At 32.9% G+C, this 24,529-nt stretch overlaps 1 protein-coding gene across 4 annotated transcripts in view; it reads right to left on the reverse strand.

Moving 5' to 3' along the window:
* The window catches only part of LOC139687320 (uncharacterized), a 166,602-nt gene that overhangs the window by 29,962 nt on the left and 112,111 nt on the right, over nt 1-24,529 (reverse strand). For 3 of the 4 annotated variants that reach the window (XM_071584480.1, XM_071584479.1, XM_071584481.1), the window contains exons 6-18: nt 16,638-16,781; nt 16,249-16,337; nt 15,582-15,786; nt 15,078-15,238; nt 13,249-13,354; nt 12,917-13,039; nt 9,300-9,520; nt 8,966-9,065; nt 7,924-8,109; nt 6,448-6,596; nt 3,755-3,859; nt 1,871-2,006; nt 117-254 (exon numbers count right to left, since the gene is read on the reverse strand). In XM_071584480.1, coding sequence (XP_071440581.1) covers nt 117-254; nt 1,871-2,006; nt 3,755-3,859; nt 6,448-6,596; nt 7,924-8,109; nt 8,966-9,065; nt 9,300-9,520; nt 12,917-13,039; nt 13,249-13,354; nt 15,078-15,238; nt 15,582-15,786; nt 16,249-16,337; nt 16,638-16,781 — 1,863 coding nt within the window. Of the gene's footprint in view, nt 1-116; nt 255-1,870; nt 2,007-3,754; nt 3,860-6,447; nt 6,597-7,923; nt 8,110-8,965; nt 9,066-9,299; nt 9,521-12,916; nt 13,040-13,248; nt 13,355-15,077; nt 15,239-15,581; nt 15,787-16,248; nt 16,338-16,637; nt 16,782-20,245; nt 20,335-24,529 lie in introns of all 4 variants that reach the window. The other variant, XM_071584482.1, reaches the window with a different exon arrangement.

The following is a 24,529-nucleotide window of genomic DNA, read 5'->3' on the forward strand; positions in this document are numbered from 1 at the left end:
GATCTTCATAAATGGGACAGAAGTTGAACAACGTATATTAAAGCATGTGTGTTCACAGCATCAAAGAATAAGGAATTATGGCCCAAACAGTGGTTGAACAGTTAGAAAGAACTCACCTTGAAGCATTTGTTGATAACCTCTTCAGCAAGTCCTACTGCCTCAAAAATCTGTGCACATTTGTAAGATTGAAGGGTTGATATCCCCATTTTTGCCATTACTTTGGCAATACCACGCTCCATTGCTGCTGAATAATTCTGAAAATGAAATGAAAGTTGATTAACCTATGTTAAATAAGCTGTCTATGTTAAGATTAACATGATCACACAATTCTCAATACCCTTGGCAGATCCTAGGATTCAATGTTTTCATTCCCCTTGGAATCCCTCTCTCGAGTAAACTACTGCCAAGTTTCAGAGGAGAAACAATCTGTACAGTTCATGATTGAATCACCACCACATAAGCATTTTCAAATGTATTCCATGGATAAGGAATCATAGTAAAAAACAAATCTAATTTAATTTACAAAGCATGGTGATTAAGGTTTCATTTGCCAGTAATATGTAAAAGAGCATGTTAGATGGAAAATGAGTGAATACTAGGCCAATCAAAGTGATGGACTGAGAATAAATTCTAGGAAGCCACTCATTCATTAACTTCATATCAAAAGTATCAAGTAATTTTACCAGGTCATCAAAATATGTAATATTTACCAGTATATTTATGCAAAAATCACCAAGAAACACCGAACGAGAGTACATTTGTGGAATATAGTATCAATGGTATACTATTGTTTAATACCTTTATGAAAGAGGGCTGACAAGCAGAGAGTTATCCAAAACTAAAATCCATTTAGAATGAATCCTGAGAGCTATTTTAGAAAATTAAAACTCCTTTTCAATGCAGTCCTTCAGATCAACAATAGAGGCTGTATGATGCTTAGAATAGTAAACAACACCACCACCTCTATATATTTAATACTTTCTATGCACTGCTACTACTGAGATAATTTCCAAGCATTTAAAATACTGCCAATAAAAGTTAACTTATATGGTTAAAAACCTTTACTATTAAAATGAAAATATGCAAAATGAAATAGCAATGAAAAGTTTTAAAAAGTGAATTTATGCCTGTGATTTCACAGAAGTAAGCCAAAAGGCAAGAGGTGCTTTTCTCCCTCATCAGCTGATCCTTGCCACAGATGCTGTGATGAACAGAGTCAAATCACGAGAAATATTCAAGAAAATGGTTGGTGCACTTAAATTGTCTACTACTTACAACATGCCTTGAAAGATTTCAACATAAATACTATATGTTTGAGTCAAAGGACCATGCCATGGCTTTGAATTCAGTATTTGATTCATTTCAACCAATTCGTACTAAAATATTCACAACATGTATTCTGTGGCCGGAGGCGATTAAAAAATATGATTGGTTTTAATTTGACGAGAGATTAGAATTAATCAGTTAATTCTATAACTCAGAAATTTGTTATTTCTAATTTTTGGTACAGATTTACAAGCTAAAAATCATTAAGCTTAAGGTTTTAACTAGTTACAAGTGAAAACAAAAATATCAACCATAATTTGAAAAAATACCACATATCTGTCACTGTGTAAAATATCCACCTTTGTTTTAAAAAATATTTGTCCAGAAAAAAATGAATAATATGTACAGAAATTTAAATTTGATGGCTTGCAATAATAGGTAGGTAATACACTTTGTAATATCACTGTGAACTATGCATTTCCAATGATCACAACTCAGGATCTCCAAATCTGGTCAGCTGAGTTAGTGTGATGGTCTGCTGACCTGGGGATTACGTATACTATGTAAATTGAAGAGTAATGGGAACTATGAATGTATTACTCACAGCAAAAAGAGTAGCATCTGAGATGGATTGGTCTATGACACCTTCAGCCTGAAGGTTAGCAGCTGTTTCAAACACCAAGTATGGGCAAATAGCATCAGCTCCATATCCCAGCAGCACACATGCATGATGCACCTCCCTGAAAGTGAGTGAAAACAAGGAAATAGCTGTAAGCACCTTAAATATGATAGAGTAATTACCAAAATCCAAAAAGTAACACTTTGTGTACTGATGTGATGTATAGCAACAACTCCCTTAGAAATGATATTGATTTTTTATTTTCAAATCAGCAACAAATAGCATTAAGGCATTAAAATGTTGATAAACCTAATAACAAATTTGTAGATAAAACCTATATGGGGAGCATCATCAAAGAGTAATGATCATAAAATGAATACAATGTGAGCATTTCTTCAAACAGTACTCTAGTGCATGACAGTAAATATTAACTATAGAGGCAAAAAATACCTTGGTACTTCTTGAATGTCACTGTCTTAATACTGGTAATAATTAAAAGATCAAAGAGACAAATATTGAAATCATATATTGTGTTCATACTGTGACCAACCTCTCAGTGGAAAAGTAAATATCAATCTGAAGATGAATGACATAATTTTTTTTCCAACCTTGCAATTATTCTGCACATTCGTCACCACCTTTTGGCAAGAACTATCCAACAAAAGTTTTGACAGGAGGGATTGTGGTAGAAAAGTCCCGAGTTATCTTCTTAATATAAATTATATGGATGTGACTTCTTTAAACATGCTCTACAGATTCAGATCCAGACTTTGGCAACCTCTCAACATATGATTTTCCTCTGATACAATTAGTAATTAGAGCATTTTGAGTCTATCACTGATATACTCAGCCTTCGCAATAATAAGAGGCTTGATTATGCCACAGATTCTGATAGAAATGAATTTATACCTTAAACAGCTAATAACCTCTGCTGATCAAATCAACTGAAAAACATGACTTTCATGAGGTCAAGATTTGCAATCTGTATCCATTTATGAGCAATGATAACCCTAAGAATTAACTGAAGTGAAATCCCAGAAAAAAAGCAAGCCACAAAAAGGAAGTATGCCTGGAAATTATGAAACAGGCAAACTGAGATGGTGAAAAATGCTGTTTATAAAATATGGCTAAAATTTTTATTTCTTTTTTGATGCAGATATTCAATTGTAATATCAAATATTCGATTGTAATATCAATTGTGAGAGCAAAATGCAGGCCTTGCTTTACAGATTTATTTTACACATTATTCCCAGGACACTAATACCTTGGACAATAGTACCTCAGGTTTGACTTGTTTCACTCAAAGTCTCATTATATAAAAATTACACTTTATAAAGAAAGTTCAAAACCTTGGGTTAATATTTTATGAGTGTTAGTCAAATACTCTATAAAAACACATTTTTTAAACCAAGGTCAGTTTTGCTAAAATGAAACTTCAGCATATTATTTCAATTTTTCTAGCCCAAAGAGATCTGTTCTATCATTGTTATACTCAAGCTAGAGCTTGATATTCATACTGCATCAAGGTCACAATAAAATATTTCTGATAGTAAAATGTTTTGATGTATGCTGCACTATTTGGCCTGCATCATGGGCATTAACACGTGACTGCCATTTGCATTTCCATTGCTATGAAAGCACGGTTGTTGAAACCTCCATTAATAATGTTGAAAAGTTTATCTTTGAACAGTTTTCCCTTTGATGAACAGCATTTTATGCAGAAGTAACAGAAAATATACTCTATGTCTATAGCAGCAACTGTGGATAGTTACATGAGTAAAATTTGGAGTTTTCATTTGACTGATTCTTAAATAATATGAATTGTCAATCCAAGTATTTTAAAATGAGGAAAGATGATGTAAATAATACCTTGCTTCCCCTGTTTCAAGTATCAGCCCCACCTTCATGCGTTGCCTCGCTTCAATTAAATGGTGGTGAGTGGCTCCAAGTGCCAGTAGAGTACTCACAGGAATTCTGTAATTCAATGTATAACATTTCATTACCAACACAATTATTATTATTATTATAGCACCACCTGTATATAGCAACACTAATACTCATCTTAAAAATAAATTCTTTAGGTACAGAAAAAATATGAACAGAAGAATTGCAAATTTTAGGATTCGTAATAACAATTGGAGAGCCCTGATATTAAAATGCATTGTGATTGTTTAACTTTACAGTAAATTGTGATAATGAATGTTTGTATTGCATGTCTTAAAGTTTAGAAATAAAAAAGCAAGTTTCAATGTGCAAGTTTCAATATATGTACTTAAATAAATGATGAACATTTGTTTTAAGTTCCACTCTACATTACAAATTCTAAGGTATAAAAAAGTCCAAGGTACATCTTTGTAAAATGAATCTGAGTTCCATTTAAATCTAATAAAATGACTGTAAGAAGGTTATCATTGAGGGAAGCCCCACAAAGTACAAAATCAAAGAGATATCATAGCATGAACTTAATGACAGTGAATATGTTCATGGATTCTTTTTACTCAATCGAAGAGCTAGAGTTAGAGTCATAATAACCAGAAAAGGAGCTATTCTGATAATGCAGGTAACTGATTTCATTCAATGTGCTTGTTGTAGAGGGTTCAAAAACAGAAGGAGACAAGTAAATTATGCATTATCTTTCATTAATGAGCAATTGATGCAATAAGAAAAGAACTTTGCACCGATAGCTATGGACAAGCATTATCATCTTGAAGAAAACTAAAATAATAAATAAATGGGAACGCACTCTACAATTTATTCTCAAATTTTCTAGAAGCATTTTTCTCATATATTCTCATAAGCTTGTTGAAAATGAAAGAATTTTGCCAAAATATATGTAGAAAGTAAATTCAAAACTCATAGGAAATTAACTCAAATTACCTTTGACACTTTCATGATATTTCTATACTAACTTTATACATGGCTGGTCTGAAAAGTTTCTGACCTAACAAAGATACAACATAATTTTTTCTGAAAATTTCTGAAATTTCTGATAATTTCTGAAATTTCCTATTATTTCTGAGGTCGGAAACTTTTCAGACCACCCTCATACATTAACAGTAATTGCCTTCATAGATTAAAATAAACAGAGTCAGCACATAATTATTATTATTATTGGTTTTTTACTGTTTAAGGTAGGTTTTGGATGGACACAGAGTAATCAACACTGCATTTCTTAGCTTTGTCAACAAGACACAAGTTGATACCCTACACTGTATTAAATTGATCTTCAATTCCACATACGTGTACATTCTACCTCCCTTCATTCCATCCAATGCTCCTATCATATTCCTGCCCCTTCCTAATTTTCTGAATGCCCTCCCCTCTATCAGCCTTCAGTATCTCATCCCTTAACAAAATGCTCTGCAACCATCTTTCATACCTCCTTATGATTTCTCCTAACAATCCTTTCTGACCCCTCACAATGCCAAGTTTTTGGTTTCCTTTCTTTCCATTTCACCTTACATACTTCTCCACACCCACACATGAAAAGCCTCCTATCCATGCCTATCATTTTGTTTCAAGGGTTTTGTTCCTGCAGCATGAAAGTATCATAATAAAAGCTTCACATCAAAGTTTTAGCAAGTCTTTTCTTAACATACTTGCTTGACATTCCTGTCATCAATGTCCTCTTACTTGTGAAGGCTTCTTTTCCTAATGCGATTCTTCTTCATGTGTCCCTAATGATTTGAACATTTTGGTCCTAAACACATCCAAGATAAGTAAATTGCTTCAACTACTCTAGTTTGTAAACCCCTCCATTTGAAAATTGGGCTAATATTTTCTCTTTCTCAAAAAGCATTTAATCTTTGTTTATTTACTTTGATTGCTATCCCATACCTATTGCGTTGAGTTTACAATGTACTCAGCAGTGCTTGCAACCCATAGGCTGACTGGCAAACTAATACTTGAGCATCCATAAAGCTGAATGATTTTTTAAATACCTACAGATTTCCAGTTTCTCTTAAACCATTTCTCTTGTAAATCATGATTTTTTTTGGTGTGGACATTGTTATCTGTGATCTATATTTAGAGCACTATACTTCTCAATCATAATGTGCTTCCCTTGGTTCTCTGTAGTCTATTTTGAGTACTACTAAACTTCTCAAAGACAGGGTACTTCCCTTGCATATATGCAGTTCTGATGAAGCACGTTTCAGGTGAAAGTTTCATATGTGAGGCTGTAAAGTTCTGTTGGCATTTTAATTCACCAAAATAGTTTTTTATCATGTTTTCAAATTCCATAACTACATTAACTGCCAATACATTTTCATACTTCATTCCCACACGCCATTTAAAAATATGTACTAAGTAAGAATAATTCTATTTCATCAACCCACTCAGCCCGGCATTATACCAGCAGGGTTAATAACATCCAAAGGTGGTGTAGAGGAATACTTTGGAGGAGGTGCAAGATGCCTTCTGAGAGTAAGTTGTTATAAAAAGTGATAATTATTTGATTAATATTTTCAGAGTTGTGGGTTTACATTGGGATCATTCTAAAGAGGGCTGCAAGGGCAAGATAGTTTAGAAACCCTTTTTTAAGCTAAGTAAGCCAGAATTACCTGCTGTAACCGACTGCTTTGTCAGAAAGTACAATGAGCTGATAATTATTCTTGGCAGCAGAACAAGCTTCATCACAAATCCTATCCAGTGCTTTTGGCAAACCGCCTGGTCCTTCTTCACGGTCAAATGTGATGTCAATAACCTTAGTCTATTATGATTAAAAAATAAAATTGGCCATGAGAACAAAACAGCAATTTGATTTACCACCCAATAACAACATTTGTAAATAATCATAATTACAAAGGTCTTTACAAACTACTTATATTCCTTGAAACAGAAATGACTTCTCAATATAAAAAGGAGATTTTGTATTGCACAGCAGTATAATCCTTAACCTTTATGAATGACCTTCCTATACAAATTTTGTGTACACTATAAATGCACCTTTTCAAGAATTTAATATGCCTTTTCTCTAATTTGCATGTTGACTTTTTTTTACTGTCTCCTGTCCTGAGGTGTAAATTTTACATGCTCTAAGATTAGTATGAAGTTAGCTCTACCTTCACCTATCAAACCTACATTCAGGTTAACAATAATGGCATTCAAGGTACTAATATTTTAGAGGAGAGATACCTTTCCATTAACCTGTAACCATTTATTATTATTTTTAATCTCTTCCATGTCATTTGATTCTGAATCCTATAATTGGATGAAAATATCAGCCTTACTTTATTTATTAATGGAGGTTTTGTAGTAATTGGCTATTTGTTATAACAGATAATTTAATGATGAGCTATGGATCTGCAGTCTGCTTATTTATTTGACAGTGGGTGAAAGCTGTCAGGAATATGTGTATTTGGATTGTACTAAAGTTTTTTAAGCCATTTCATACCCTGTTTCATTCCAGCTCATTGCAAACTGACTAATCCAAGAATGTAAATCACACTTTCAACCCAACTAGATTTTTTATGATTAGTGCACTGATTAGGGCCCATTAATAAACCTCTGGTAGGAATTTGAAACCAAACCAGAGATATGGATTATTTATTTATGTTTTCCATGATTAAGGGCAAAGGAGTGCACTGAAGCAATAATAGAATAGAATACATGTATTTCATTACGTTTGTGTTTTATCACCAGGTACCCATAAAATATAAGTACATAATGAAAGTGAATATTCAATATTATTACAAAAGTAATGTCTCCCATGAAATTAAGTTAGTTTTAAGTGATCTGTATTCTTCCAAGTAATAATTTTAAAAAAATAATAAAATATTGGAATTCAATTCTTATATTCCATTACATAATTATTCCAGGACAGATCACACCTTAACATTCCTCCCAATAGGAAATCAATGGAATTTTATGATTTCTGGCAATAAATCAAAGGAATAAATAATTTCTAATAATAATTCACCAATCTTGCTGGAAAAATCACGGGAATTCCAGCCAAATTACAATATTGCTATTCAAGCAATATGGCAAATTTCTCATTATCTTTTTCATTTCTGATAGGTGAAGCACAATACTATTACCTTCCATCCACGATGAGTGTTATCTCGTAGAACTTCAAGGTCATCAAGTGAAAGGATGGGATTTTCCAGAAAAATACGATGGCACTGTTTTGCACTTGGTTCCAGTATGTTTTGCTCAGGACCAATGGGACAGGCAAGTGACATAACGATCTTCTCTCGGAATGGATCAATTGGTGGATTAGTGACCTGGAACAAACAACCTTCAGGATTACTGACATGGTTTTGACATTAAAACTAAAAATTTAAATGAATAACATCACATATGCACTAAATTTAAAAAAGCCAAATATCTCTCTATTATGGTTCTAGCAAGAGTGAAAATTAATTATGATATTTAGCAAAAGAGGTTCAAAATGAAAGATAATGCGGCAGAGAGTGATGTATATGAGAAAATTAATAGGAAGGCACAGGAAGGGAAAACATGGTGGAGAAGAGGCCTCCATGGACCTACCAACCAATTTAGATGACCTATGTTGATAACAGAATGAACTTCAATCTTATAACTGGAGAAATACTAAAAATGCATAAAGAATTTTAAGGTCACATCACTAATAATCATTTTATATAAGTGTCCATATTTTCATATTTCACATCTTTTTACCTCAAGCAATTTATCTGCTACATGTTTCACTCATTATCATCACCTTCTCAATTATATACACATAAGAAATTTCAAATCGATTGCTGTCAACAAAATACAAAACCATACAAGGTGCAGGAGTTGCCAGATATAAAATCATAGGACCTGAATGCTGATCATCCAAATGTCAACAAAGAGTTGAGACATTTTTGACAATTTTAGCCCTCTAATCAATTGATTGTTTATATGGTATCATTTACAGAACATTTCAAAAGCTTTAGAATACATGCCGTAGTTGCCATTGACTATTGAAAATCTATTTTTACTTGGTAGACTACTTTTAGAAATACCCCAAAGTTTATTTACTAAATTATCATTGCTAAGAATCAAATCCTGAACCTGAGCTATTCCTTAAGGCTCCCACACAAAATATGCAACTAAGAAACATTAAAGCATACAAACCTGGGCAAATAGCTGCTTAAAGTAGTCATAAATTAATGGTTGAAACTGTGAGAGGCAAGCAAGTGGTGAGTCATTCCCCATGGACCCAAGAGCTTCTTTCCTGCCAAAAGAAATCACCTATATCATACCCAATCAAACAAAGAAAGGCTTACAACTTCCTATTATTAAGTTAGATAATTTCCTAGACACATTTACTGTAATTATAAAATATTTCAATAATTTTAACCAAAATCTTCAGCCTAAATATCAGCTTCCATACTCTTCCAATTGACTCTTTATGGAACACTTCCCTGATATATTCAGAAGGAATGACTCTTACATTCCACACACTTACTTTGTTTGTAACATTGGAATTAATAGCATGTTGATGGTCTCAATGTTGTAACTGAATAAGGATAGTCTCTTGTCTCCACCCCACATTCTTCTGTAAGGAATATCACCAAGATCTCCACTCCCTTTATCACCACCAGATTTCTGGGCTGTGCCATTAACTGCTGTGGGTTTGACTGGCTTTTTTTTCTCCTTATGTTCTGCCCGGATATCTGACATTAGAATCTGTGCAAAGAGAAATGAGTCACCATTTGCATAGGACTATTTTACAAGCTCACTTAATATCATACATTCCTCACATGCACTTCACATATCAAAAAGTGGATAAATATTTTTATTTCTCAAATAAATTTACAAAGTAATTTATTTATGAAACATAATGGATTTTTCATGGACTATATATACATTCTATATGTATATTAAATTATTAAAAATGAGCCAAAAAATAAGAGAATAAATTATTTTGAATACATTCTGACATTACCATGACAGCTACACTACGACACATTGAAAAAATAAAGTTAGGGCAACACAAAACATACTACATAATCTACATGAACAACTGCTACTCTAATCTACTCAGTTTTCTGAAGCTGAACGAAAAACTGATTGTTCTAACATGTCATGCAGCATTGCTAACAAAATAAATAACACAAAAAAATGATTTACGAGAATGTGAGTCACAGAATATATACTTATCTTTCAAAATCATCTCTCAATGATCTTACACAAAACTTTCCCCGGAGGAACATATATGTAATGCATATGGAGTTCCTCTTATAAGATGTATGATGCATTGTCTATAGCTTTGATTTTATTTCAATGATAGCTATGTTTTGGGCAACAATCATTGAAGATGAGTTAAATCTCATTCTTGAATTTCTAGGCCTTCTAGGATTTTGAAAAAAATGCTCATAGGGAATGATGGAATAGAAGGGAGTGGCATGAATTACAAACTAGGCAAGTTGAATAATACCGATAATAATGTCATATTTGATTATTGAATTCAGAAAGTTGATCTGGGAGATCAAAGACTTAGACCATTTATTGCTTTATTCCATAGTATTTAAGAGCCCAATGGTTCCAGGCTGGCCATCAAGTGAGTTTCATAGATTCACGGAGAGGACAACAGAAGCGTCCTAAAAATTTGAATATTAATTCCCAAACAGAGTTGGCTCAGGCCCTAGAGGACCAAGATGGGGACATCCTACCAAAGACAGCATATAATACTTACATGAACTCGCAGGATGACGTGCTAAGATTAAATATGTAGAAATGTAATATATTTAAGGGCTCATCCTAGAATGTATGTTTGGTAGGCTGCATTTGCTAAATTGCAAAACAAATCAACTGTTCACAATTGCAAGTTTTAAGCAAAAAATATCATGGTACTCCTACTCTTAGACCACATGGCCACCATTCTAACACATTATTATTATTCTCCCATTGTCAATGTAAAGGTCTCCATTACCTTTCTTCACTGATTGAATGATATTCTCACTTACTGGTACATTAAGTGTCTTGTTTTCATTATATGATGCAGTGTGAGTGGTTGATACCTATAATTGGTTTATATGAAGTTCTTGAAGCCGATCTTTGATCATTTGTTTGATTAAGCATTGTCGACTGATTTAATAGAATCTATGTGCTGTCAGTATGATGAAAAAATATTGGAACAACATCAAATTTTCAATGGATACAATCCAAAGTTGACTCTGGTTGCAGCATTAAGTATAATCAGAGAGGTGAGAGACATCTCATGGCATTACAAAATCCAACATCCTAAGGATAGCCCATTCTATTGGAAGGTAAACCTCTGGGAGGTCATGTTGAAGAGAGATGAGAGCATGGCTCTCTTTGCCAGCTAAGTATGGTGAATAGACTTTTGTTATTATTTCTCTTAGAAAATATTAATTTTTCCTGGTAAAGGCCAATTATTCATGAAAAAAAGATTGTAATGATGAAAAGACAGCTACTAGGTAGCTTCTGTTAGTGATAAGATTTTAAAATAATTAAACACACTTACTAATACAAGAAATAAATTTTAGAAAAGCCTACAAACATAGTACTACAGTCAAATATGACTCTAATAAAAGTATAATGACATTTTTGTTAAACAACTGAAATATAATCCATCCTACATGTTTAATATGCATGCTTTCAAAATTTTGGGGCACAAATAATTAAAAACCTACTGAAAAACCATTTTAAAGAAGTAAACGCATTCACCAACTCACCAACTGATAAACCAATATTTCATCGTTGTCAGGTAGCAAATATAAGGAGGAAAAACTCATTTTAATTAGTTAATATAATAGATTTGCAAGATAAATACATATGTATCAAAACATTCCATTATTCTACTTAGGTAATCTACCTTTTTATATAATGAAATGTTTTAGCATTTATATCTACAACTTTGACTCAATTTAATTGCAATTTCTAGAACAGACAAATATGCATATGTATGTATGTGTCTTCTAAAAATATACGTATATGACAAGTACTTTTTTACCAAATTAGAATGAAATAAGAAATGCATTTTCTTATTTTATGAATTATCACTATACCTAAGTGTTACTTACCTAGTTATCTACCCATTTCTACTTTCAAACATACCATAGGGCTTAAAGCAAAGTGAGCTCCATCCACATCCATTAAATACATCTTTTATGTGAATTTAATGGATGCAACCATGATGCATTTCATGTAATTTAATCAGTTTTTCAATTATTCCTTTTCATATATAACTCCCATTAATTTACACTCAAATACACTTAATTCATACTTAGCCAAAGTTTAAATCTGGGAATGGCTCCTGCCTTTCAAGGGTAAATCTTTCCAAGAAAGTAATTTTGATCAGTGAATGAATGACAAATACTAATTTTCATCATATTTATGTGAGTTTTGTCTTTACTATGAATACAAGTCACATTAAAATAGGTTAATAATTTTGAAAATTTCATAACAAGAATGCATTCCAAAATAATAGGTACTTTTTTCTTTATACAAGTACATGCTAGTCTTCAGAAAAATCTTCCCTCTATGCACATATTTCTTCTAAATGTACATTAATATAATGCATTCTCAATGTGCATTGCATACTACCGGTAGATTGTACTCACTATATACTGGCTGAACTAAACCCTTGGTTAAGGTAATGTGCAACAGTCTGAGATAATTAAATTGTTAGCTCACATCTCTCTCTATTCCATGTGATGCAGGCATATATTATATCTGTTACCTAACGTTTAGTAGTATTGAGAAGTGAAAATGAAGATGAGTTATTTTACAGGAAAATTTTACAAAATAGGAATATTTATTTCTTCTTCTCATTATGGATCTACTTATATTAATGACTATCTAATGATTGCTGTAAATACCTTACAATTTTTCTTGATAGTATCACAAACTAATAGATTGATTTTATCCACACAATTCACAACAAACCACCACTGAGGTGTGCATCATTAACTTCAATATGACATACTTTAATGCCCATCATATTAACTTTGTGTAATCTTTCAGAGCCACAGAAAATATGCAATCCTAGAAAAAGGCTTCCCCATTTCCCTTTCAACAATCAAGCTTGAATAGAATTAAAACTCAGCTTTTTCTTACCTGTTCTTTCAGCCAATTGGTATGAGGACGGCTTTCAGAAATCCTCATTTTTAGTTCAACATCACCTATTATTTTCTTTTCCTTTGTGTCCACAAGCAGCATTCGTCCAGGTTTCAACCGGCTCTGTGAAAGTCAAACATAAAATAACTCAATTTGCTGAAATAATATTGCTACACTACACTCTTAACTCATGAAATATTTTAATTAATCATTATCATGCTTTCTTTAAGCAGTTACTCATAAGCAATTTAGTTTTAAAATAAACTAAAAATGCAAAGATTAAATGGGGTTTCTACTGAGATGGATATTTCCAGAATGTGAATATACCTTACCTTGAGAATCACATTCTGAGGAGGAGTGTCATACACTCCAACTTCAGAGGCCATAACCATAATATTGTCCTTCGTCACGTAGAAGCGTGAGGGACGCAGTCCATTTCTGAAAATAAATAAATTAGAATGTATCTCAGCACAGCTTTTACAGAATTAGTGGGCTCAACCTTGAGGGAAGATATAAATAGCCCTTTTATGTATATGTTATAGCTAGTTATTAAAGCTGTCTCAACTTTCATGGCACAAAGTTTTCTATTGATGGACTTCTTCAAGTTCAAATCTATTTACATTTATAACCAGTTTCTGATTACTTTAGATACAACATTAAATCAATACATTACTTTCAACTGATGCTTACTATGTAGCAAGATGAATTAACACATAAAAATCAAGTACGCACTGCTTGTTGAAGTTTCGATATAACTCGGCAAATACTAATGCATAGTATATGGCATATAAAGGATGCACTCCAAACTCAAGATTATGCAATGTTTTCCCTAACTCATTAGATGCGCCTTTACCTTTACCTGGGCAAAGGACTAGCCATATTGACACACTGATTCCCATTCGATGACTGAAGTTAATGAATGTTGGGCTCAAATGGAGGTTGAATGGGTGACCTTCATAACTTTTCTATGGTGTTCTTTTCCCTTGTCTGCAATCAGCAGGGAGGTTAAACATGGGTTGACACAATGGGCCACAACATCTAAGTGCCTGAGGCTCCTGTTGAAGGCTCCCTACACTAGCAATCAAAATGCCTTTACCTCAGGTCCAAAACTCCACTGACCTCTCTCCACCGTGACCAACTCCTGCCACACACCCTGCCTCCTCCTCACTTGCCATCTAATCCATTTCCCCTCCAAAACTCATCTCTTCTGCACAAGTCACTTTTTACTTCTTTACCATGAATATTCTGTCACTCTCCAAAATTTATAACATGATTTTGTCATGCAATCCGACAATTTGACTTTCATGTCCAATAGCACCTTCACAAAGGGGCTTGGAAAACAACTCATACATTAACTGTAGAACTACTAGCTAACACTATCACATATAATTAGTATTAAATATGTACAAATAAAATCAATCATATAGAAATTATGACAGTAGCCTAATGAATAATAGACTTATAAACATAATGTTCATGTAAAAACCCTATCCAGTAGCAGAAGAAATGAGAGAGAATGTGAATATTAATTAAGAAACACAAAATGATCAATACTGTTGAATTTTGCTAATCTTTATTGTCATTGAAAGTTATTATTTACTTTCTGCAATAACATTGTATTTCACCAATTATTTTCATTCTGACAAATAATGATGTTATTTTATTTTGTGATTTTTTAAATTATGGCTATATTTCTTAAACAATCAAAATCCTATGAAGCCACTCCTCATGAATGTCAATAGCTTAACTACCCCTTTGATATCTGTAAAAGTTTTTGGTAGAGTACAATTCTAGCATACTCTCAATGAAAACATTCACGTGCTTGTGGGTTACATAACCTGTTTGATTTGCCCTCAACCCTATCACTCTCATCATATCACTGCACATGACTCACATGATCTATCAGCTGAATAATAATCTATCTTTTGATGACCAAGTGTAAAAGGAAAGATATTGAAGGAGGAAGTATTAACTATTGTATACCTATACTATACCTACATTATACTCAATGTTATCAATATTATTATTACTCAATTACCTATATTATATTAAATGATATTTGGATTTAAACAAAGATTGAGACTAGGAGCAAAATTAATTTATGGAAATAACACTCAAAACCTGTAATAATTAGGAATACTAACAATTGTAGGTGGCATACCTGTCAAGAATCGCACCGATATAACGCCCATCTGTGAATGCAAGCAGAGCTGGTCCATCCCACGGTTCCATGACACAAGCTGACCATTTGTAGAAATCATATTTGGATCGATGCATTATGGAATCATTTTGCCAAGCTTCAGGAACCATTGTCATCACAGCCTAGATCAAAGATTATCATATAAATCACAGAGTACCATACATTCAAGAAAATTTATATCATTTAACTCTTGTGAATTATTTCAATCTCAGAACAGCAATAGTAATAAAATAGATTCCACTGTCAGTTTTAAAATTTGGCCAATCTATATTTTGCTTTCCAATAATATTTTAAGCAATTTGGATTCCTCAAAAAATATGTACCAAGATTCTGCATTAAAGTTTTTAATTTACACGAGGAAAATTTCAATCATGTATTCCCTTCAAAATACAGTCGTTTTTATGCTGATTGTTTATGAAATGAGGTACCTGAAATCAGACTTCAGCTTCTAGTCTTTATACCTACCTCGGGAAGTGTCCTTCTTCCAGCAATGACCAAGAACTCAACAACACAATCTACAGCACCAGAATCAGACAGGTTAGGTTCCACTACAGGATAGAGTGACTTAAGCTTTTCGCCATACACTTGGCTTTTCATTACTCCCTCTCGAGCTTTCATATAGTTGACATTTCCTCGCAGTGTATTAATCTCACCATTATGAGCAAGAACCCTAAAAGAGATTAACCAGGATTTTTTTTATTTAACAACTTACACTTCATATTCTTATATATAAAACAGTTAATACATGTTTCTACTTGCAGCAGTCCAAACTAATCAAACAATTAAGAGAGAATGACTTAGCTCCTAGAGAGGCTAGATAAAAAGTGGAGGAAACGCTCTATTTGCAAACAAATTGCCACCTCTGTGGTTATTCTCCGACTCTTCAATAGGAGCAACAGCAAATAATAGCAAAAATAATAATGTTAGCAATACATATGAAATATTCTAAGAGGTTGATAACATTTTACCAGCAAAATATTTTTCTCGTTTAGCTCTTGAGTAGCAGTATTACTAGATTATAACATTGCATAATGATTTAGTACCTAATTATAGAGTAATTTTACATACCATGATACAAATTTCTATATAAATCTATTTAAACGTGTAAATTTACACCTTTCATCATAATTACCTTAAAGGATGAGCTCTTTCCCAGCTAGGGAAGGTGTTGGTGGAAAATCTGGTATGCACTAGAGCCAAATATGTGTCATACTCTGGATTCTGGAATATACAATTATTTTTTATCCAAGGAAAATATTCCATTCAATTGATATATCTGTGGACACATTATTTGACAGCATAGACAATCGGTACATCAGACATTTATATCAACCCTTAAGCTATTCCTACATTTGGGATAATTTGATTGAACAAAAAGCTAAAACTATTGCAAAATCATGACTATCTGGCAAATCAACAGAAGCGATCTCTTTGAAGTGGTAACAGACTCTTGATAAAAAAATAACTAAGCTTAAATTGTAGCACTGAATAGAACTTTAAATTAAAAAAAACAAGACTCACCTTCAAATCAAGAAAATAAGTCCAGAGTTGATCAGAAGTCAGTTGACCTTTGTACACAACTGTATATATTGAGAGTGAGCAGATGTAGAATCGAGCACCAGGTTTTGGAATAGTGTGAGTTGCTTGCTTGCGAAGGAAAAACACCTTTAAAAGATATAAAGAAGATGTGATTGCATTTGAAAGAGCTTTATTAATAGTTTTTTTGTGAAGAGATTTTTATATTAAATCTACACTTTATGAATTTTTGATTGATGAATAAATGCAAGTGCAATAGATGAGTAATGGCATTATTAATAAGTGTTAATAAGCATTTCTTCAAGAGTCAATTGAAAGTTTTCAGATATATCATTCAGGTTAATAAAATAACTGTTTATGTTTCATTGGCAAAACAAGTCAGTAGGTTAGCTGCAGTTACATTCTTAAATTACATCACTATTAATGCTTTAAAATATTCCAAAAAAGAAAAGTAGCTTGTTAAGCCCTTCTTTTGTGGTCATATATTTATTTACAGGCTAGGCAAATAAATACATATGAATAAAAAAGAAAGAGCACAGTTTTTCCTGATGACACTGATTCCATCAATTAATAAATGAAAGGTCTAAAGAGAGAGGTAAAAATGGCATACCAAAGGTAAATAATCATGGACCCAAGCATTAACTTTTCCAGGCTTTATAAAAAAAGAATAATGTTGTTCGGATATAGCAACAGCCAAAATATTAAAATGATCACGTTTTAGCAGGTTAAATGGGTATTTTGTGCAAATTAAAAAGTTTCAATCACATTACATATGGCATACGGTTTGAACAGGCCACCATCAAATGATGTGCATTCTAAAAAATTTCATTTGCTTCACAAATCTCTTTTTTACGTGGCTTCATATTCCTTTTCCTTTTAAATTACAAAGGAAAAGCAAATACAAAATGTAAGATTACTTTTAACAGATAATAATCCAAAAAAATACAAATCTTGGAGGAAAACACAGTTAGGCGTAAAAACAAATTATGACAGATAAAAACTGTTTAAATTATAATGAGATATCCAGCTATTGTTCAAAAATGATTTGATGAACTTTCACCATTGATATAAAGATGATGGCAGGTGCATTCCATAAATTTAATATGAGAAACTCTGCAGGGAGCAACTTCAATATGTTGTAAAACACCCAGAGAATTACACGACTTGTAATGAGAGGAAAAAGAAAATACAGCAAAAGACGGAAAATGCAACCACATATAGTATTTTTATCAAATAAAATACTCCAGGTGGCTTCTAAAATATACATAATATTTTCAATTTTCCATTTAATTAAGCTTAGGTATAGAGTAGCCATATAAATTCTCAAATGGTATTAATTTTTACCGTTCTCTGAAAGACCATTCATTGCTTTGAAGAAATGTGACTATCAAGAAAATGGTGCACTGATCATTCTCAACACAGGCTTTAAGAAGGGACTGTATTTCAGGAACTTACTATTGAGATCAAAGAGGAAAATATTACAATTTCAGAAAAGCAACAATGAAACAATTTAGCAATTGAAATTGTTAATTTCCAAGTCATAACAAATATATGCCATGATATTCTTTTACTACAAAATTAACAATGAAGCATCTAGCCATTTCTTAAATGTACTTCAAATTTTCTTTTATGAAATAACTAGAGCTTACAAAAAAAGTTAATATTTATGATGTACCAGCAAAATGTTGATTGATGATAATATATTAGTCGTACGTTTATTTTATGTCATCTGAAAATTATAGGTGTCTCCTAAAATTTGTTGAAATAAAATTTACTTCATGAAATGCAACAGAAAGTAGTTTAGTGTAACCATCACAGGATGATATATTGCATGACTTTTAAAAATCAAAACTCCAAACTCGAAGGTGCTCTCATATTTCATAAGGTGATGTTTATTTAGGAAAAAACTGAAATAAATGCAGCAACTTATACCTTAACCAAGTTATCTTAAAGTATTCTATAGATCTATACAGAATTGACTCAATAACAGATATAAGAAAATTTCATTAAACCAAACCCTCAACAAAGTTTAAGAGGTTTAGATTTTAAAAAGTTTTACCATCCAATCTTCATCATGAAAAAAATCTAATACAATTCTGAAAGTGTTTAATATTTTCAGAAATTAGTGTTCTAGTGCTAGTGTTCACATAACATATGGTGGCAATAAGAGCTAAAACATATCTTCCTTTTATAATCCCTGGATTCAGATCACAAATTAAATCGATATCTATTAATAGATTACATTGCTTTTTAGATTCCCTACATGCACTCAACTTTGAAGAAACTGGTAGGCAACTAGGAATTGTTAATATACCATGCCAAATTAAAGCAAAGCTACATGTCAGTTTAAAATTCCTTGAAATTTGCATACATGGAATCTGGAGGAAGAAATCAATGGTGCAGGACTGTTTATTTGTCGACATCACACAGTATGGGAATCTGAAAGTTTTACATTTCATTCAGACCTTTCAGGGGAATTTAAATTCACTTGTAGCCTTGTGAAAGGATCTCTAATATGTTCTATGTCACACTGTAACATTACTAACTACAATTTCATCATGGGGCTAAATGATGCACCATTGCCTTACTTACTATTTCATTAATTTATTTTGGAGCAAAATTTGGTTTCCAGGGCCTTTTTCTGGTATACAGACATTTTTAACTGAAATTTAAAATATTTCAGGAGATATTATGATATAATAGCTATGTCTGAATTCATTTTTCGAATTCTGAGTTATACATGTAAAATACTATGTTATTTAGAAATAAACAATTCTCATAATCATGAAATAAGTATAATCACTTACCAATTGTCAGAAAAAGTCGTTCCTTTTTTCTAAACTTCAGGTGACAATATGAAATACATACACTTATGACAATAAACTATAAACCATATTAAACAATTGATACCTACGCCCCCTCAATAATTTACATCAAACCAACCAGCATAGTAGGTTCTTAGGTTGTGATTTCATGAAAAGTGCTTGAAGAGGAGGAAAATGTGCATGGTTGTTAAACGATGATTGTTAGATGATAGAATGTTAAACATGATTGTTAAAACTATACCTCCTTCATGAATTGACTCATAATGAATTTTTACTCTTGTGAATATGAGCCAACCCTTATTAATTTGCCATAAATTCTCACAAACGATTCAATGAATTTTCACTAAAGGTTTTTGGTTATCATGTTCAAAATTTTGATACCTCCTATTGAACACTTAAACCTCCTTACTAATAATGGGTAAAATTCAATGCATACTAAACATCAATCATCCTGTGATGTTTACCACTAAAACATTCATATTGCATGCTCCAAATATGTCATCCAAATAATGAGATGAATTTTCAGTGACAGAAAAAATGTCATCCAAGATGAAATAATTTCAAGCTTAAGTTTTTCTTTTCACAAAACCGGGATGCATTATATATGTACTTTTGGTAAAGGTCCTCATTGTAGTTTACTCACTGTAGTTTTTATTTTTTAATTTTATAGGTTCAATGGCAAACATGATGGAGTCCCATCTAAAACAGGAATAAAAGTGCTTTTGATACAATACTCTCTCAGATTGACATCGAGAGTATTATTATTACCAGGTGGAATGTTTTGGTGTTCCAGCAACACTGGAAGCACGTGGGACGCACAGTCCAGTCCATGGGGTAGGGCAGGAGACGGAACCTTTCTAAGGAAGTGAGCCAAATTCAGTAAGAATTGGCTGGATAATGCATATTCCAAGTCAAAGAACTCATCAGTAGCAGAGCCAAAAATTAATGAACAAATAAAAAATAACCGTCATAAATAACAAACTTTTTGAAAAATCAATGTTAATATTTTTTCACTAAGAACACAAACTTTTTCTCTAATCCTGTGATTCCCAATCTTTACTTTCCCAAAAAGTGATTTCCAAGTCTTCAAGGATCACGGTAAGGTGCTCACTCACTAAAGAGTGATTGAATTAATCATTTCATTGAAATATTCTATCAATTGAAATGAAAAATTTTAATAAAAAGATCAACAACTTACTCGAACTGACATTTGAAAAAAAATCTTAAAACTTTTCATAAAAAATTAATAAACCTGAACTCTAGGATGTGACATCTTCATACAAAGGCATCAAATCCTTTGCTTGACAACCTTTACATTTAGCTTAGTATTGATCTCAGAGAAAAATATTTTTCCCAAAATCTTGCTCATCAAGCAGATGTCATTTGGGATAAACTATAAGTGTAATGATTTATTCTTAAGAAAAAAACATTCTGAACATTATGTTTCAAATGTAAAATTCAAAATAATTGACTTCACTGATAGTTAAAAATAACTTCACAACACACCAAAACAAAACTAAAACTTTTGAGTTGAAGCTGATAAATCATTTTAGATCATGCTTTGGTGGGTTGGCAATATTTTAATGAAAATATCATTGTTTGCATGCACATCTTGGAAAAACTACATTAAACACTACACAAACATTCTGTAAAAATAAAATATTTACTCAGCAATGATCAAGGACCATAAAATTTAACCTTAAAGAATTTGTCCACAAAAAGATAAACTACACATTTAAATCAGCCACTTAATATTGTCCTTGAAAATCATCATTGAAACAATATTCAATCAAATAATGAAAAGGAAGCGATACTTTTCAGCACAATAAATACATGTAAGTACATCAAAATTCATCGAATGATGCTCCAATTAAAACAGAACACACTGGCTAGCCTACGCAGTCCTAAAATCATCCTACAGTCATGTTTACCAGCAGAAAGGCATAAGCTATCAAGAGGTATATATTGAGGAATATGATGATTTTCAGATATAGGCACCACATGCATTACTTATTTGAGTCAAATGAATTCAAAGTGGCATCCTAGGGTCAGTATTACTGAATTTTAAGATTCATGAACTTTGTAAAGTGCAAGTTTAATATGATGTTCATATGATTATTTATAGATTCGTTTATTAGGAATTTGTTTTTTTTAAATAAGGATGGAAGAATTTTACTTTTTAAAAAAATTGCAATTACAAATACAAGGTGAATTGAAAATTCAAATCATCATACAACTCACTGGGATAGAATTATACCTAGTAATAAAATCTATGATGGATTTTTCAAAATTTCAATTTATTTTTCATGGAAGCAGGATAAAAGGGTCAAAGGTAGAATTTTTCTGCACTTGAATTTTATGCATGACAAATTAACATGATGCGTTTGATTTCCCTAAACCCTACAAAAAAACACTGCTATTAGAAACAAACTCAGGATTTAGAATGTTTCTGGCTTGCAATTCACAAAATGGATTCATTTAAAGATATATCTTATCAAGGGTTTATCCATTGAGTGACTTTAATTTTTATTCCCATGATTTATTGTTCAAATACTAAATGTGGTATACTAAACGTGGGTCGTGATAGTCATGGGGTAGAGTGTTGGACTACTAACCATAGGGGCCTAGGTTTGATTCCCAGGTAAGTGTCTCTGGGCACCTGCAGCTCCACACAAGCTATGTGACTTTTCGGGCACCAAGTCTTCCTGGGAAACCATAACCGGCACAGGGGGATGGAACTGCCCCCCCTACCCAGATGTGTGAATTTCACATGGGATTGGGCTTAATACTGGGTAAGCTCTACCATCACCTACCAAACTGACCTTTGGGTTGATTACTGTGTTTATGGTTTTTTTATATGTGGTACAAGATTCATTAACTTACTCTCCATAGTAAAAACAGCTATATGCCAAAAATGCAGTTAAAAATAGTTGTAAGGATACTGATTTGATATTTACATAAATAGAATCACCCCACTGTTTTTGTGTTCCAAGTTGTGCGATTTCAGATCGGCATTAACTTGAAATTAAACTTTTGAACTATTAATCAATAGTTTCCATTTCAATATTTATTGAGTTATGTATATGACTGAGATAATAACTTCCTCCCATTCAAATACTTTCATGGTTTTCCATAAATATTTATTTTAAATTAGCAGAATTTTTTCCTTGATCAATGCATGCAAAATATCTAAAAAATAATCACATGAATTGTTGTGAATGATTTTGAAACATACGTCCCTGATCTGCAACCTATATTATAGTGCTCAACTGTTAACCATTATTATTATTATTATTATTTCTGATGATGTACATATATGCCTATGATATGATCTGGTAGTGGATCCTATTGAGTCTAGGAAAGATGCTGCAGCATTGCATGCCCACCAACATAGCCATTCAGGACTTATTGTGAACCATTCCTCGTATGTGGCCACAATTTGCAATCATTGGGCCTAGACAAATTAATTTTCAGTGTGTACATGAAGCTCAATATCTCGTTAGTAGACTCCAACTGTGTGGACAGATAAGCACTGGTCTTTTATCATCTGATAATACACAAGGTTCTGATGCACCTTTGTGGATAGGAGGGCTATGGTGGAAAGGACGGATTTTGAGGCTGAGGATGAAGGTAGTGGGAAAAATACTGATCGGCTCGGTAGGGTCAGATTACGGTAAGGTCAAAAGGGACCGGCATTCAAATTAGCCACACGTAAAACACTACACCATACTAACATAAATAGGACGATATTTACGGAATTCAAAAGGAGTAAACCAATGCTGGAAAACCAAGTGAGGTTTTGATTAATTTAGTAGAAGTGAACGATTTTACGAGCATTTCATTGTGTGCATAAGCGCGACGACAAGGAGTACAGGGTCGAGTTCGATCGTTCATTTAAGAAACTAATTGCGAGCAAAATGGGATATCCGTGGAAATACGGGATGAGAGCACATTCACGGTCCGTGTTTTCGAGTCTACAGCATGACGAGTTCAACGTCCACGAATTCACGCGGGGAGTTACGACCGCGTTCCTCATTCCCGGCAAGTTATTTCCAGCCGCCTTGACTCACTTGCGAGGCACGTGAATGAAGAGGGAAACATAATTTGGCGGAGGAGATGATAGGTTCTTTGACCCCGGCAAGTTAACGAAGCAAATAAAAAAGATAAACTGCTCTCCGGGATTCTGTATCCGTTTTTTTTGCCATGCGAGGATTTTTGTGAGTTCGCATTACGATTTTGAGCGATGGCAAAAGAATTGTAATAGGGTAACTTCGTCGACAATTTAAATTAGGCCATTTTAAGGTTCTTGCTCACGTAGAAAGGATACTGGAAATTTTAGCCTCTGCTTTATAAAAATAGATCTACTCACGTCAATAAGGAGTTTCTTTTGACATGCAGTTGCCACGGGCAATACCCGTGAGCCCTATGAGTGACTCCAGGTTAAAGAAAACGTTATACAATAGCAAATACAGAATATTAGATTTGAACAAGGAACTCCAGAGTATTTCATCCATCAATGGCATCACGCGAAACTTTTCTTAGTAGATTTTTTAATTTCACACCCACTGCTCAAATGAGAGTTTTCTTTGCTGAATGGTAATTAAACTCCCTTACTTGCTGAAAGGGCAATAATATATTCGATTAAATATTTTAGTGAAATACATTGTGGAAGATCTGCATGCTAAAATTTTGCAGGAGAATAATGAAATGTAGCTCGATAGTACTCGATACCACATACGTTAAGAGGCTGTGACTGTTAACTGATCTACAGGGTCTGTCCCAAAATGAAGCAGAATTAATCCGGGAAAAATTATATCACATCAAAGTACAAATTACTAAAATTCTTCAAAATAGCACCCTTGTGCATGGGCACATCGAAACCAGCGCCTATACAAGTCGCGGTACGCTTCCTGAAAGGCGTTCACGGGAACCTCATTCAAGCACCTCGTCACATTATCCAACGTTCCAAAATGGTTGCCTTTAAATCGCACGAGCAGCCTTCTGATCTTACGGCAGCACCCATCTTGGCACACACCTTTCTCACGGAAAAAT

The sequence above is a fragment of the Hetaerina americana genome, unplaced genomic scaffold, assembly GCF_022747635.1.
Source record: "Hetaerina americana unplaced genomic scaffold, ioHetAmer1.1.p SCAF_19, whole genome shotgun sequence".
Lineage (NCBI taxonomy): Eukaryota > Metazoa > Arthropoda > Insecta > Odonata > Calopterygidae > Hetaerina > Hetaerina americana.